This window comes from Nomia melanderi, chromosome 8 (assembly GCF_051020985.1).
Source record: "Nomia melanderi isolate GNS246 chromosome 8, iyNomMela1, whole genome shotgun sequence".
Taxonomy (NCBI): domain Eukaryota; kingdom Metazoa; phylum Arthropoda; class Insecta; order Hymenoptera; family Halictidae; genus Nomia; species Nomia melanderi.
In genome coordinates, this window is record NC_135006.1 from 18,035,642 (window position 1) to 18,049,900 (window position 14,259).

Here is a 14,259-nt window from a genome sequence, read left to right on the forward strand (position 1 = left end):
TACCGAGAACAGGCTGGCCATGTTATTGTTTATTGTTTCGTGTAAACAGAAGCGACACGCGTTATCATTCAGCTATTACCGACTGTTGTCACCATTGTACGCGTCCCTGATCTTCCATAAACACAATGAATCGAGGCAATATACGTTGATGCCGTCCGTAAGGGGAATAATCACGATCGTAGATAACGTTTTCAAATATTACCGTTCGAGTGTGGAGCCTGCGAGCTCCATTCTCTATTTTCATTGAATTCACAGAATTCTGAAGGAACATTTGGCCTCAAGGTCTGAACACCTAATTAACAACTAATTTACGAAACGGCTGACAGTGTTGTTTTTAATAATTCATTAACAACTACTTGGACTTAACACTAAACGCAACGTGAGTCAACATACAATACACCACTTCCGTTCCCAACATTCGATTGGAAACTATCGTAAAAATCCAAAGAACGAAGAAATAAAAATCATTGGAACCTTGATTATTATACATTTAACCTATTGCACTCGAAAGTTTTTCACTAGAAATATTCAATATTCTCCGATGAGATACAGACATAAATTAAGGAGGATTTCAATATTCCACACATTGGTGCATCATGCAAAGCTTAATATTATACATAAGACTGAATAATTCTGCAAATCAAATCAAGTGGCGACTGAGAGTTAACGCTTTGCAGTCGACAATATTTTTCATGAAAAATATTCATTACTTTCTGACTGAATATTAACGAAATTTTTCGCAACTAACACAATTGATTATCTTCTATAAATTAAGAGACAGGACTATTTTACTTCGATGTTTTATGTGTCGATACATCACACAAGGTTTAACATTGAATTGAAAATTTTATAAGTTTGCTGCGTCAAATCGAATGGCGACTTAGAGTCGGCTCTCGAGTGCAAAGGGTTAATACCGACAGAATTCTAGTAGAATTACCTCGCGCGAGAAGATTCCAAGATATTAAACGTACCAGCGAGCAGCGGTAGTAGTTCGATGGCGAACCTAACCTAGGATCCTAAACGGTACCGTGTCCCGCAACGGCGTGGCAATAGTACAGTTGCAACTGAAAAAGCAGAAAAAGTCAGATAAGAGACAAAAGAAATTGCGTGTAAAGCAGGTAGTAGAGACGAGCAATAATTCACAAGACCGCAAAATCGTGCGTGTCTCTTCTTGTCGGGTAGCACTTGGTCCGGAGGTGGGGGATGCGCCCGAAGAGACAGTCTCGGCCGAGTGCCTCGACGTGTATAAATACAACCAGTCGGCTTGGCTCTCGCTTAGTCGCTGCGATACTCGATTCTCGGTGACGGCCTGTCGATTCGAGTGTGCCTCGATCCCGATTTATCGCAACCGGCCTGCAGTGTCGCGTACCGCGCCCGTGCGCACGCCTAACAGTAGTTGCTCGGCACAGAAAGAGAGAGGACGAGACGAAACGAGACGAAACGAAACGAACGAACGACACGAAACGGACGGACGGACGGGAAGAGAGAGAGAGAAAAAAAAAACAAGGTAGCACGCGCACGCACATACACAAAGTAAGGAGCAGTGAGAGAAAGTGGCCACCGGTTTTCGGTCCCTCTTCTTGCAACGGAAACACGGCGGACCCGCCGGGGAGCCAGCGGTGTGCGTTGCACAGCTCATTCGGACACGAACTCTCTCCCGAGCAGCAGGTTTGCGACGGATCGTTTGCGATGAGATCGGCAGAGTGTTCGGTATCGCCGGCCTGGGCGGGCCAGGCTCGATTTTCTCGCGCGGTGATTGTGCAGTGTTGAACGAGAAAACAAGAACCGCGGTGGTGCTCGACATCAGGCCGTCGGAGTCTCGGGAGTCGTTAACCTCGAAGCGTCTCCGCACGTAGGCAACCCGAGTTCCCATTAAAATATCGCTCGGTACCAGTGAACCAACCAGCGGGATACAGAAGGAGAATATTCAAGGAAACCGGAGGATTTAGTCGTCGATGAGATATTAATGGTCCAGTGGAGTACATAGTTTCGCGGACAAAGTGACAAGTATTATTCGTTGGAGCCGTGGACACTTGATCCCGGTTCGAGGACGAAGGAAAGGTCGAGTCGGTTAACCGAGTGTCTTTATTTGGCCGGGGGAACGAGTTTCCAGCAAGGGCTCGACCTAGCAGAAAATAAAGAAACAAAACGGTCGAGCAAAAAGTACGAAGGAGGCTCGGTTGGCCGGTTTCGCGCGATTCCCTCGGGTCAACGATCTGCTCGTGTATCTCGAAGCGGTTCGTTCCTCGGTACGTACCTCCGCGGACAAGTACGGTCGATACACGATACACGCTGGCCTGTTCGTATACCGATAGCGGGCAAGCCAGCCAGTAAGCCAGCCAGTAAGCCAGCCAGTAAGCCAGCCAGTAAGCCAACCAGCCAGCAGGCAAGCGAGCGAGCACGTTTCACGAGGAGTGAAAAGGCGGTCACTCGGTACACCGCCGTGGCTGCTTTCACCGGCAATGGAATAATGCCGATCGGGCCTTAACGGTACGCTACTCGTACCTTCCGTGTTTCCCTTCGCGCGAACGCCGGTGAAAATGATCGCAGGCCTCGGCTAAGATCGCGTTCGGGTGGCCAGTGATCGCGGGTTCCAGTTTTTCCGGTGATTCTCTTCCAGCACAGTGCGCGTTCGTTCGGTTGTTACACTACATCGCGACGATACACGGCGCGGCCGGCCGCGCGCGCGCGCGCAACGCAGAGAAACGCTGGCGATTCGTTCGGGCCCGGGGGTTGCCGTAGCATGGAAACCAAGATGTACATCAGCAACAACGATGCCCACAACAATGGTCACACGGGCACCAAGTACGCGTCCACGAACTCGATACCTTCGATGATGGAGGACGAGTCGTCGTTCGCGAAATTGATCGGTGCACGCCGGGACTCGAGCGCTATCTTGCGTGACAATAAGGGAAGGAGGCACAGCGTGCTCGAGGACTTGAAGGCGCGAAGGGACAGCCTCTTCCAGAGGGCACGCCGCGGCAGTGTCGTCGAGGAGAAGGAGAACGCGAAACTGGTGCAGAAGGAGAAGCGTCGCAGCAGCGACGGCGGCAGGCGCGGCTCGGTTTTCTACGTGTCGCAGGATCTGCTCGAGGAGAACCAGGAGGTGCTCGAAGATGAGCGGATGCAGGAGCTCGAGGGCAAGAAGGGCCGCCGAAAGTCCTGGCATCCGCTCGCGAAACCGCCGAAACTCGACCGCAAGAGGAGGAAAGGTATCGCCGGCGTGCCGACGCAGGTCGGCAGCACGGATGGACTCTACGCGCAGGCTAGACAGAAGAGACCCTCATGGTGGAATATATTCGTACCTGACTCCGTTGCCAGGTATTTATTCCTTCAGTCCGTACACCGCGTGTTCAGTGTGTCGCGGGAAATTCGAACCAGCGAATTTCAACGGTTTCGCCAGCCGGGCTCGCGTCCCGGGTCACGTGCTGTGTTGCCTCGCGTACCGGCCAATGGGATGGCCCGTTGGAAATGCGACATTGGGCGGAAAAAAGGTTCGCGAGTTTCGTCTCGCATCCGTGTCCGACTGGTTTTCGTAGTTTTCCTTGCCGCGAGTGAGACGACGGTTTTGTTTACGTGCTGGCGAACCCGACAAAGAGGATAACGCGAAGCGGATGCGGTATATCTGTGTCGTGGCCTTTTTTCCTTCGCCTTTTACGCGTGTTCTTTGTTCAGTCGTTGAGCTCGGTGAAACGTTGTCCCTTCTACCGACGAGGAATGCCCGATCGTACGAATCGGCACGAATTCGCGTGGTATCGCGAATGCACTCGTGTGTTCGTTCACTGAATATGGGAACAGACGAGTCAGGCTTCGGTCCGTGAATATTTGAAACTTCAGAAAAATCATTTTCATCGGGTACACCGCGGTAGCAACTCGAACCGCCTTTTTAGCAGTGCTGCCAACGTGACTCCTAGTCCCGAGCTCGGCACGTCGCGTTCTTGTACTTTATCAACGAAAACAAGCGTCTATTATTGCCCGCTCCGTTATATCACGCAACGTCTGTGTGATTATCGCAGGGACTCGTATTAAAGAGAAAAATGTCGCAAGGCAGGTGCACACACGGTAAATATTTAGATGAGTCGTCGAGGCTGAAGTCGTAATCTAGAGTAACCGTGACAGTTTTCAAACAGTCCCGACCGTTGTCCAAGATAACTGGACCGCGGATCTTCGCGAGGAATTTTCACCGTTAACATCCAGCCGCTCAAAATTTAAAATTCATTCGCCTATCCGCGATTCGTACGTTGAATGTTTACAAGATGTTTTCTACCCGGCCAGAGATAGGTGATTGTTTTCCGCGCGCATTTGTGTATCATGCAAATACGTAATCCATGGTCTAGTGATATCGAAACTGCCAGCAGCACGGAACGAGTGCTTTTACCAGCCGAATACTTTCGGGTTATTTATGTTACGCAGTCAGGTGAATAGTTTACTTACGATAAAAAGGAAAAACGAAGCGTCACGTGCGCGCCGTGTCTTTACGCGTCCGCTCGAACTCGGTGATGTCATATCAGATAAACGAAGCCCCCTCGTCCACCCCGGCTTCTTCTATGCCGTGCTCGAGGTAAGATTCCAAATATTTTCTCTTTGAAAAGTAAAAGCACTTTCCTCGCGTTATCGGCGGATCTCTCCCCGGCACGAACACAGCCGATTACCGGAAGCTGTGGCTTCCCTTGATTTACGGCGCGTTATCGGTCTCTCCCGGCTCCTCGACGACGGCCGGAATTTTTCTGGAGATTCTTAGACCGATCCACGCGATTTCTCTGAATATCTTACGGTCGTGGAAGCTGCGCTATCGCGATCGAAATTCCGTTTAAACCGTGCGGCGCTGACGATGCACCCAAATATTCAAACATTAATATTCCTCTTACGAACAATGGCGAAATCTTGCTGCTTTAGGACGTATATATTCGTCCTAACTAAGAAGTTTTATACATGTCAATACAACGCCTATAAACGATACTTTAATTGTACGAAACCTTGCAGAGTTGTAATTAATTCCGTAGATTTCAGTGACGTATATATACGTCACGATAATTTCCTCGATAATGGACGAGTACACGTGCACTGATCCTTGGGCAGAAGGAACGTAATTTTAGCGTATTAATGATCGATTTACCAGTGACGTATATATACGTCCAAGGTGTATACCTTCGGTTATCGAGCTATGAATCTCCAGGTGTCTGTTACGTTTTATTATAGACGAACAGAGATATCAATGTGTCGACGGTTTATCCATTAATTCGACGGTTGGATGCCCGATCGGAGGATTATCGTTTCTCAGAACGACTGTCAATATTGACGTCCGATGGTTACTGGTATCACCTGATACCGATGTTTCGAAGCGTTTAATTACCATAACAGAAGTAACCTTCGCCGGTTGATTACTCAGCGGTTTCGCTTCAAAGTAAGCGCGTTCTCTTCTCCCCCACCTTCCAGTCCTCCCATTGTCTTCGCTTTCAGCTGTTTTGACAACAACAGAAAAATCGAGTCATCCCCGAATTTCGTAACAGATCGCGTCGATTCCCGGGGTATAATCGTTGCGCACGGGTGATCGGAAAGTTGCAACGCGACTCGTTAAAAATGCACGCGCCGTGCACGTGTATCACTTGAAAATCTCTGATCGATTGGACAACCGCATTCCTCGCTTAACGCGTTGATTAAGTAATCGCTGACCGTGCGAAAATCGTATTCCGAGGGACTCTCGCTTTCCTCGTAATTAGATCCCATGTTTCGCGCGCCGATAGGGAACTCGAACAACCGGAGCATAATGCAATTAAAGCCTGGACGATATCTTGACCCAGAAAGTCGATCTCCGGGTTAATCCGTAAATCCCTGTGTTCGGCGTGAATACGTTAACGGAGTATCCGTTGATCCGCTCGTCGACGGAGAACTTTGCGCGTTCCGCTGAAAAACAATCTGGAATTCTCCCATCCACCCGGCAAATGAACCGATAGATTAACGTAATTAGGGGATAGAGTCGTCGAGCGAGATGCCAGCCACTCGTTCGTCGATTTCTCGATCGTCGTTGATCCGGCGAACTGGACCCGGGGAAAAGGAAAACGGAGAACGGGAGTCGAAGTGATCCAATTAGAGCGCACGAACCTTCATCCTTTGTACACCGAGAAGGGAGCGCTGTTAGACGCGACTCAAAGAATTCGGAGCCGCCTCTTTTTGTCTCGGAGGAACGTATTGTTCACCGAAAAAAAAGACACCTCCGGCTCGGCGGCCAGGTTCTCCAGAGCCTCTTTCGGTTTTTTCGTTCCGCTGACGAAGGAAAATTTAGCCGAGGAAATTGGGTCGATCCAGGGACGCGCGTCCGCGACCTTTCGCTGCGACGTCGGGGACTCGTTGCATTTTTATCACCCGACGATGTCCTTTTTCTCTGCGTTCATCCGGTTCGATCTCGCGCCGTTAACCCTTTGCACTCGAAAGTTCTTCGCTAGAAATGTTCAACGTTCCTCGACGAGACGTGGACAGAAGTCTTTGAAACTAATCAGAAGACACGAGAAATAAGGAACTAATCCATTTCGTTCCAATATTTCGCATATTAATGCGTTACACATAGTAAAGGTTATGATCCTTGATGAAGAAACATTTGAAGTGCAGTATGCAATTATCGATTTCGAGTGATTAGCAATCGGTAATCTGTTAATATTACGCTGCTTCGACACGAAAGGAATCGGAACGATATTACGAGATTCCTTTATAACTTACGAAGTTTTGCGAATGAAAACGTGCGCTTCTACACGACGTAGTAGTCAGTGATTGCCTCCATCAAGAGCGGCAGATAAAGCGTTACGACCGATCGCGAGAAAAAATCTAAAAGGAATTCATCGAAATCTCCCGTGACACCCGAGAACCGGTCGGCCGTCTTAAAATAGCCATCTGTATCAGGTATTTGCTTTTTTCTCGTCTAACTTTTACTCCGCCTCTGCGATCCTGCGGAATCCGTCGATTTCGTCTTACGTCAACCTAGGTTCGACGCTTCCCTGAGTATTACATTCGCCGATTTCCACGGGGAACGCGAGAGAAACGCATTTCCCGAGTTGTTTTGCAATGATTCCTACTCTGTTTAAATTTCCCGCCCTTGTCCCGTAAAAATGGCGCGCAGAGGAAGCCGTATTCTCGGTTACTCTCGCCGACCCGTCGAAATTTGTCAAGTTTAAGCCCTGTCCTGTGACCTCTTTCGCCACTGTGCTCGATAAAACGAATTATATTTCGTTTCTGTCGAAGTAAACAACATTTCGGTCTTTCGAATTCAGCTGAAAATTTTCATCGCGAGTCTGACTCGATATTGCAGGAGGAGGGGTTAAAGGTGCAGATACACTGGCAACTAATATGCGCCGTTTTTGCGGCGATTCGCAATAGCAATAAAATCAAACGAAACATTTACTTCTGCAAGTCACTACCAGAAAAACTGTGACAAGTTACTTGGCCGCGTATCTGCATTTCCACTGCCATTAAGATCGCTAAACGATTCCGTCCTATTTCTGTGAACACTGTTATCGGTTTATCAAGACACGTAATTTCACTTCATTGTAAAAAATTAATTTTTTTACGCGACTTCGCGTTAAAAACCGATTAGATAAACACAGTGCAGACGGATTGGATTCTTAAGACAATATCCTATACAAACTCGTGTCCTTGATACGATCGTTTCAGCGAATTCTGAGTAACACTAAAAATCGACGAAATCCGATTGCACAGTTCGTTGCAATAGGTTGGCCAAATTCTCGTTGCGTCGGCGAATGTTTAAGATGAAGTTTCACGATTAAATTAACCCATAGGTCCGTGTCACTGAAATCACGCACACATGTCTCGCAACCTTGTTAGTTTCTTTCATTTTGCATAGCAAAGTGGCGAATGAAATCAAGTAATTGACAACTTAAACCTTCGAATAAATTGTTAATTTGTATCTACAAGTTAATATTCGTTAATTCTACACTATACACATTTCGATATAATTACGAAGAAAACTTCGGCCCATAGAGGGTTAAGCTAGACCAACTTCATTGAACTCGTCGCGTTTTATTCGCAAGCTTCCCATTGCCTCTCGGTTCGCTCATTTGCAATGTTTACCCGTGCATTATTAAACGGACGCCAAAATTCGAAGTAAACCAAGAGATTCTGGCTAAGCCAATACATGCCGGAAGATCGTAAATAGCCGCGATGAAACCGAATGGAAACGAATGTTTCCTATTAAATGTTGAAAGCGGCGAGACTGATGCTTCGCCCGCTTCGACGTACGATCCCCGAGCTGCTATTGTTATTATTTATAAACAATGTTCGCGAATAGAATGTTCTTGGAACGACAGCCGGCGAAATGTTGCAAGCGTCGCGACCGCGGAACCCGGGTTTATTTAAAACGTTCCGAAGCTTCTCGGCGTTTCTTTTCGCCGCAGGAGCAGGCAGCCTGACACAACAATATATTTTTAGCGGTCACGCCGCGAGTTGGCAGGAAATCTCGCGCGACGGCCGCAGGATCGATCCGCGGCGTATCGACCGCGCGGATAATATCTTTCGTCAAGCCGCATTTCCTCTTCCACGTTCGCGACTCATCGCGATTCTCCGTCTAGAATTGGCCCGCGCTCCCGTGGACCGTCTTCCCGTCGCAAATTCGTCGGGCAAGAAAAGAAAATGGCGGCCGGGACGACTCTTAACGCCAGAACCGTCGAGCGTTTACTTTTTTTTTTAGCGCTAGACGCGCGGAACCTAAGATATTTTTCGCGGCGAGTCGTATCGGCTCGGAGGCGGAGCAGGATAAATTCTAACGATGCAGAAGAAGACGATGGCCAGCAGGTGAAACGCAAATAAATGCGGCGCGCGTTTGTGCAGCTGGTTTGTTTATGTATGCAGAGGCTGCACAAAGAGCCCGGCGCGCCTTCTGAAACAGATGTCGCGAATGGAACCAATTTCAAATGTCTGTCGCTTGCGTAATTCCGCGGGCCGCTTATTGGCCGGGAACGTCCAAATTCGTTGCGTGCGCCGCATTAGAATAACCTCGCGGCTTTAGAAACAAAACGGGAACGCTCTTTTCATCCTATCTTTTTGCGCTTGTTTTTGCCACCGAGCAATCGTGCGCGCTGCTGCATTATTTATGCTTTTTTTTCGCTAGGACGGCTGCGTACTTGTTAGAGGATCCAGAGTGGTGCTACTATTAGGTCTACCGGGAAATTCTATCTGCTTTCGAGTGAAAAACAATAATCGAATCATTGAACACCGAGTCGATTTTTCGGTGGAACATTCGGCGGATCGAAGCTGAAGATCAAAGCTTCCTTTTCAGTTCGAATTTCGAACCGTGCTCTATTATGTAATCTAGAAAGCAATTTGATAAGAGAGTCGCTGAAACTCGATTTAAATCAGAGGCGAATCTGTTCATCTGAATCTGAATTTCTATTTATACGGGAAAAAACCGTTGAAACATGCATCTTCCGTTGTGCTGTTCCATATTTACGACCTTTTTCGAACGCCAGTCGTGTTTCAGTAATAATGGTGTGTTACACGCCGTTGAATCGATAAAATTGACCACCGCATCGATGAACGATTACTCGGAAGACGATGGTTTCGTCGTGGCACGCGCGATTTCGAAAATAAACGTGCCGGGACGTGGAAAGGATCCTTGAGACGGCCGCAAATGGTGCATCCACCTGCGTGCGGGGGTGGGGTGGGCGTTCTCGCGGGCGGAATTGATGGAAATTGGTCGACGGACGACAGAGGAAGCTCTTTAACGCTAAGGTCATCGAATTTTTAATAGAATTAACGCGTAACTCTTGCAAAAGTTGTGGGACTACAGTTTTGTCCCGTTTCTACGGATGCTCGTCGCATTCGTCGAGCGACGCTATGATTCATCTTAAACGTTCCAAATATCTAACGCCCGTTTACTGTCGGTAAATGCGAAATACAAGTAAACGTAACTAGTTATTTTGACCGGTACGTCGATTCCGACGTTAAACCGCCGCTAAAGTCGAAAACGTGCGCGCCGATGACGCGAAGGGAGCTTAACGACGAAAAACGTGACTATTCGGACGGCGTGCGCGCCTCGAATAACAAATACGCCTTGTCTGTCATCTTTTCCAACCCCTCCCATGGGCAAGTATGCGCGTCGCATTATAATAAAAATCATCGACCGGCTCGGCTGAGTGAGCGTGAGCAATCGGTTTCACCTGATCGACGCGAAAGGTTCACGGATCGTGCGCATGCTGCTCAATTAGTTTGAAAAATTCTCCAAGGAAAACATCTTTAACGCTAGAACTATCGAGCCTTTAACGCTATCAGTATGTAATCCGTATAAAAATTGTAACAATGGAATATTTTCAATTTCTTCGGCGCTTTTCGGATGTCGATAACTTGCGAACAAACAAATCGAAAGCGGAAATTTTGACTGGTACGGCAGTTCTAGTGTTAAACTTTCTTAACTCATTTCTTCGTTCACGTATGATACGCAAGAAATAATTAAGACCACTTACAGTAATGAATACCGAGTAAACACGCAAAAATCTCTTATCTTCGTATGCAAATTAACCACTTGTCCTGTCATGTCTTTCGCAACTGTCCTCGTGACGATAACTTCGTCATCCATAACTTACCAGAAAACCGGAAAATTCCTAGTTCGTCTATACACAAGATTTGTGATTTTACTATATAGAATCAAGTGGTGACTGGGAGTCATCTCTCGAGTAAAGACTTAATTTTCGTCGCGGTGATTTGGGAACTTCCTGGGTTTGACCCGATATTGTCTGGCGAGGGGTTAATCAGAGTGAAAATACGATACAGCTCATAATAGCGGTATGCATATTAATGCACGTTTGACTCGAACTAAATAGAATACAGCCACGGGATAAAATAGGAGTCGCTTTATATTTGAATTCTGGATGAGTCGTGCGAACCGTCGGTCGAAATAGAATGGCTCGCATTAACGAGACTGGTTAGAGTCGCTCGGTAACTCGAGGAAAGTCGGATTTCCCTTGTTAAAGCAGTCATTTTAACGACTGGAAGTCACTGTTTTTAGCTGAGGCGACTCTACCGTCGAGGAATTCGGTATGTATAGTTGTTATGTTGCGTTCCGAACACTGTTAATCGTGATTCATTGGAAATTTGAAGCAGCAAAGGTAAATCCGATGCATAGAAATCGCGAATCGCGGGTTTGTCCTGAACTCCAAGTTGAAAACTACGCCGTGAAAAGGTGATTAGTAATATCCTGCGCCTTTCCTTCGAGTAATTGCGACATAGGGCGCAGTCGGACTGAATCGAGTAATTGTTTATTGTAATACGCGACGAGTCGAGTGCCATCCGACTTACTTTCCTCTCATTTGCCAAGATGGCAAGACCGTTTATCGGAGCACTATTCTTGGCAGGTCGGGACGCTCGTAGACGGAGTCTACATCGGCTAAGAAGTAGATTGATCAACATTGTGATCACTCTGTCGAAATTTGCATACGCGCCGTGCTCGTACACGCGGATCCTTTTAACTGTACACGCTCCCGCCACGCTGTGTTTCGCAATTAACAATCGGAAATAGGTTACTCTTTCCGATGGACGTCTCGCTGCGTGTATTGTCGCCGTAACGACTGCAATTGACCCCTACGTTTACAATGAGACGGTGATTAAAATCCGAGGATCTCTTAATCGATCGTTATTGGAAATTTTCGAGACGCCCACTGGCTTTCGCTTGTTTCCTTCAAACGTCAACTACTGTGTTACTGGACGTTTACGCAGATTTAGAAATTGCTGTATTGCTTCAATATTTAAATTCCTATTCTTCAATTTTCTCGATCACGCGTCGAAGAAACCGAATTTCGTTGGATCAATCAGATCCACGGAGATTAAAGAGCAATCTCTGCGAGGGATCTAGATCTCTCTGTTTCTGTTGCATCGATGAAGTCGCTTCCACGTAATGGCGCGCCGCAGGAAATAACCAAGCCCGTTTTTTGTACAACGCAACGATTAAGAATCCTATTAATAGCTTCCGCTAGGCGAAACGTTAATAGGAGTTTCCGAATGGGTTTTCACGAAGATGATACGATACAATGACTCGACGCCGTATCGCGGATCTCGTTGCGATGTTACAAAGTTCCCAAGGTACATTTCGACATCGGCCGTTTCCTCGCGCGCAGGATTTCCCCGGGATTCTTTTCCTGTTTATAGCGGATTATTCCGGCGAGCGGGCACCGTTACTCCGAGTCACTGATCGAGGATGATCCCCTGGTAAACCGAACGCGCGAAACCGTCGTGCAAACGTCGCGAGCGGAGAAGCTAACTCGAAATGTTAATATTGAGTAACTGCAAGTCGAGCTCGGGTTCATCGGTTCCTCGTGTATCTAGGGGACTCGACGTTTAGAGGAGACCTACGGTGTCCATGAATATTGCACTTATTCCATAGCTGTGGACTTTCTATATTATGTAGGCATAGTTGTCTTCTGAGTCCTGGTTGGAGAACGTTGATCCTTTGATTCGAGAACATTGATCGTTTATGCTCAGGATGCTGGTAATTAGGAGCTTAGGCTCTTGGAGCGTTTTAGTCTAGGTTGTCTATGAATTCTATGCTTGAGATAAAGAGAGCAAGTCTTTTTTGGACCTGTCACGGTCTAAACTTTTGGATAGGGTTCTGGAGATGTGTTAATCTAAGAGCTTCCATCATTTCCAGCGTAGGATCTTGAGTGACATCTTGCCGACATTTGGTGCGTTGATCACTCAGAGTTCAAACGCATGAAGCTTCCAAGCCTGCAATCTTGAACCTCTGAATCCCGTTCCATCGGGAACCTTCAATTCGAGCTACAAACACCGTAAACTCCAGTCCAAGATCCTGCTCGCAAGATACGACGCACACCCGGGACAGAAAAATCAGCAGTTTCCACATGGACAACGTGAAAAGTCCTTTGTCCCAGCACTAGAACGTTCCACAACCTCTGTTGTCGACGAATGTTCAAGGTCAAGGTGTCCAAGGCCGAACAGGGACGAGAAAAAGCCCGTTCACAGTCACAGTCGTCGTAAACCCGAGCGGCTCAATTACGCCAGCCGATCGACGATCCGTTAATTACGGACGTAGTCTGCGTGGCTGTCCTTGACATCGATGCTGCCCCATTATATTCGATAGTCCGTGGCGCAGGCGTTGCTCGAGCGACGCGAAAGACAGACACCGGGACCGAGGGGAAAAAAGCGAACTTGCACAAGTGCATTCTCCCGTTCCGAAGGCTGAAAAGCGGCCGAGCCGCGCGAACTTCGCGCTCAGCCGTTCACGGCGGCTCGTCCGAGGCCTGAAATCCCTTTCCCGACGTTTCTTACGAAATTCCCTGTTAACCGTATCCCTCGGCGAGCCGGCGAGCCGTCGAAATGGCTCGACTTTCTAATGAACGCGCGAGGCGAGCGCCGCGCCGCGCAATGCGGCCGGCTGTGCGCGGAGCCCCAAATTTCGTCTACTCGCGTAACGAGAATCGAAGGTTGCCACTGTGCTGAGTAATCCCTGCTGCACCGAATGATTTTCATTTGAGAAATAAACATTTCGTGCATTCTCTCTGGACTAGCATTTATTGTCATTACCTACTACTCGCGTAACGATAATCGAAGGTTGCCAGTGTGCTGACTAGTCCCTGCTGCACCGAATGATTTTCATTTGAGAAATAAACATTTTGCGCATTCATTGTCCTTATCGTCATTACTGTTACCAGTACTGTTAACGTTTTATTTCCTACGAAGGCAGACCGTTCAATATGCAAGCACCGAATTTGAATTGTAACGAAGTACAATCGATTTGAAACACCGGGTTTCGACGTCGATAAACAAATTAATATCGACGAGCGAATTAACGAATGAAACGTTCGTTAAACCGTGTCATAAGCGGGGCAATTAAATCTTGTTATTCGCCGTTGTTTTTCCGCGTTCGCATGGCGGAACGTTTATCGCGTTACACGGTTGCAACGGCCGCGTTCACGTTCCCACGATCATTACCGCGAAAAGTAAACAAAAACACGGCGAACGGGACCGGCGCCCGTAAAAAATGTCCGCCGCTTGAATTTCGCTCGTTCCTGGTCCATTTTGCTAGCGAAGGTTTAACATGCATTAGAGAAAATTCCGTTTTCAATAACGTTCGCGTTTATCTTTACAAATGGAACATCAATGGCTTCCTGGAATTCTTCCGTTAATAGAAGACAGCAGAAAATATGTTTTTATAACCATATTTTGAACGTTAACGCTACACGGTATTTTTACGGACACAGCGAATAAACAAACAATTGTACGTCTGTTTAACGTTCGACACGGGAC

General features: G+C 47.5%; 1 protein-coding gene across 13 annotated transcripts in view; it reads left to right on the top strand.

Moving 5' to 3' along the window:
• mtd (TLD domain-containing protein mustard) overlaps positions 1–14,259 on the top strand; it is a 203,725-nt gene that overhangs the window by 104,075 nt on the left and 85,391 nt on the right. For 5 of the 13 annotated variants that reach the window (XM_076369867.1, XM_076369869.1, XM_031969678.2 and 2 more), the window contains exon 1: positions 1,257–3,321. The exons of 3 other annotated variants lie outside the window; for them this stretch is intronic. In XM_076369867.1, the coding sequence (XP_076225982.1) occupies positions 2,744–3,321 (578 nt within the window). In that variant the 5' untranslated portion in view covers positions 1,257–2,743. Of the gene's footprint in view, positions 1–1,256; positions 3,322–4,347; positions 4,562–14,259 lie in introns of those variants that run through there. 5 more of the 13 variants (XM_031969680.2, XM_076369871.1, XM_076369872.1 and 2 more) reach the window with 4 other exon arrangements.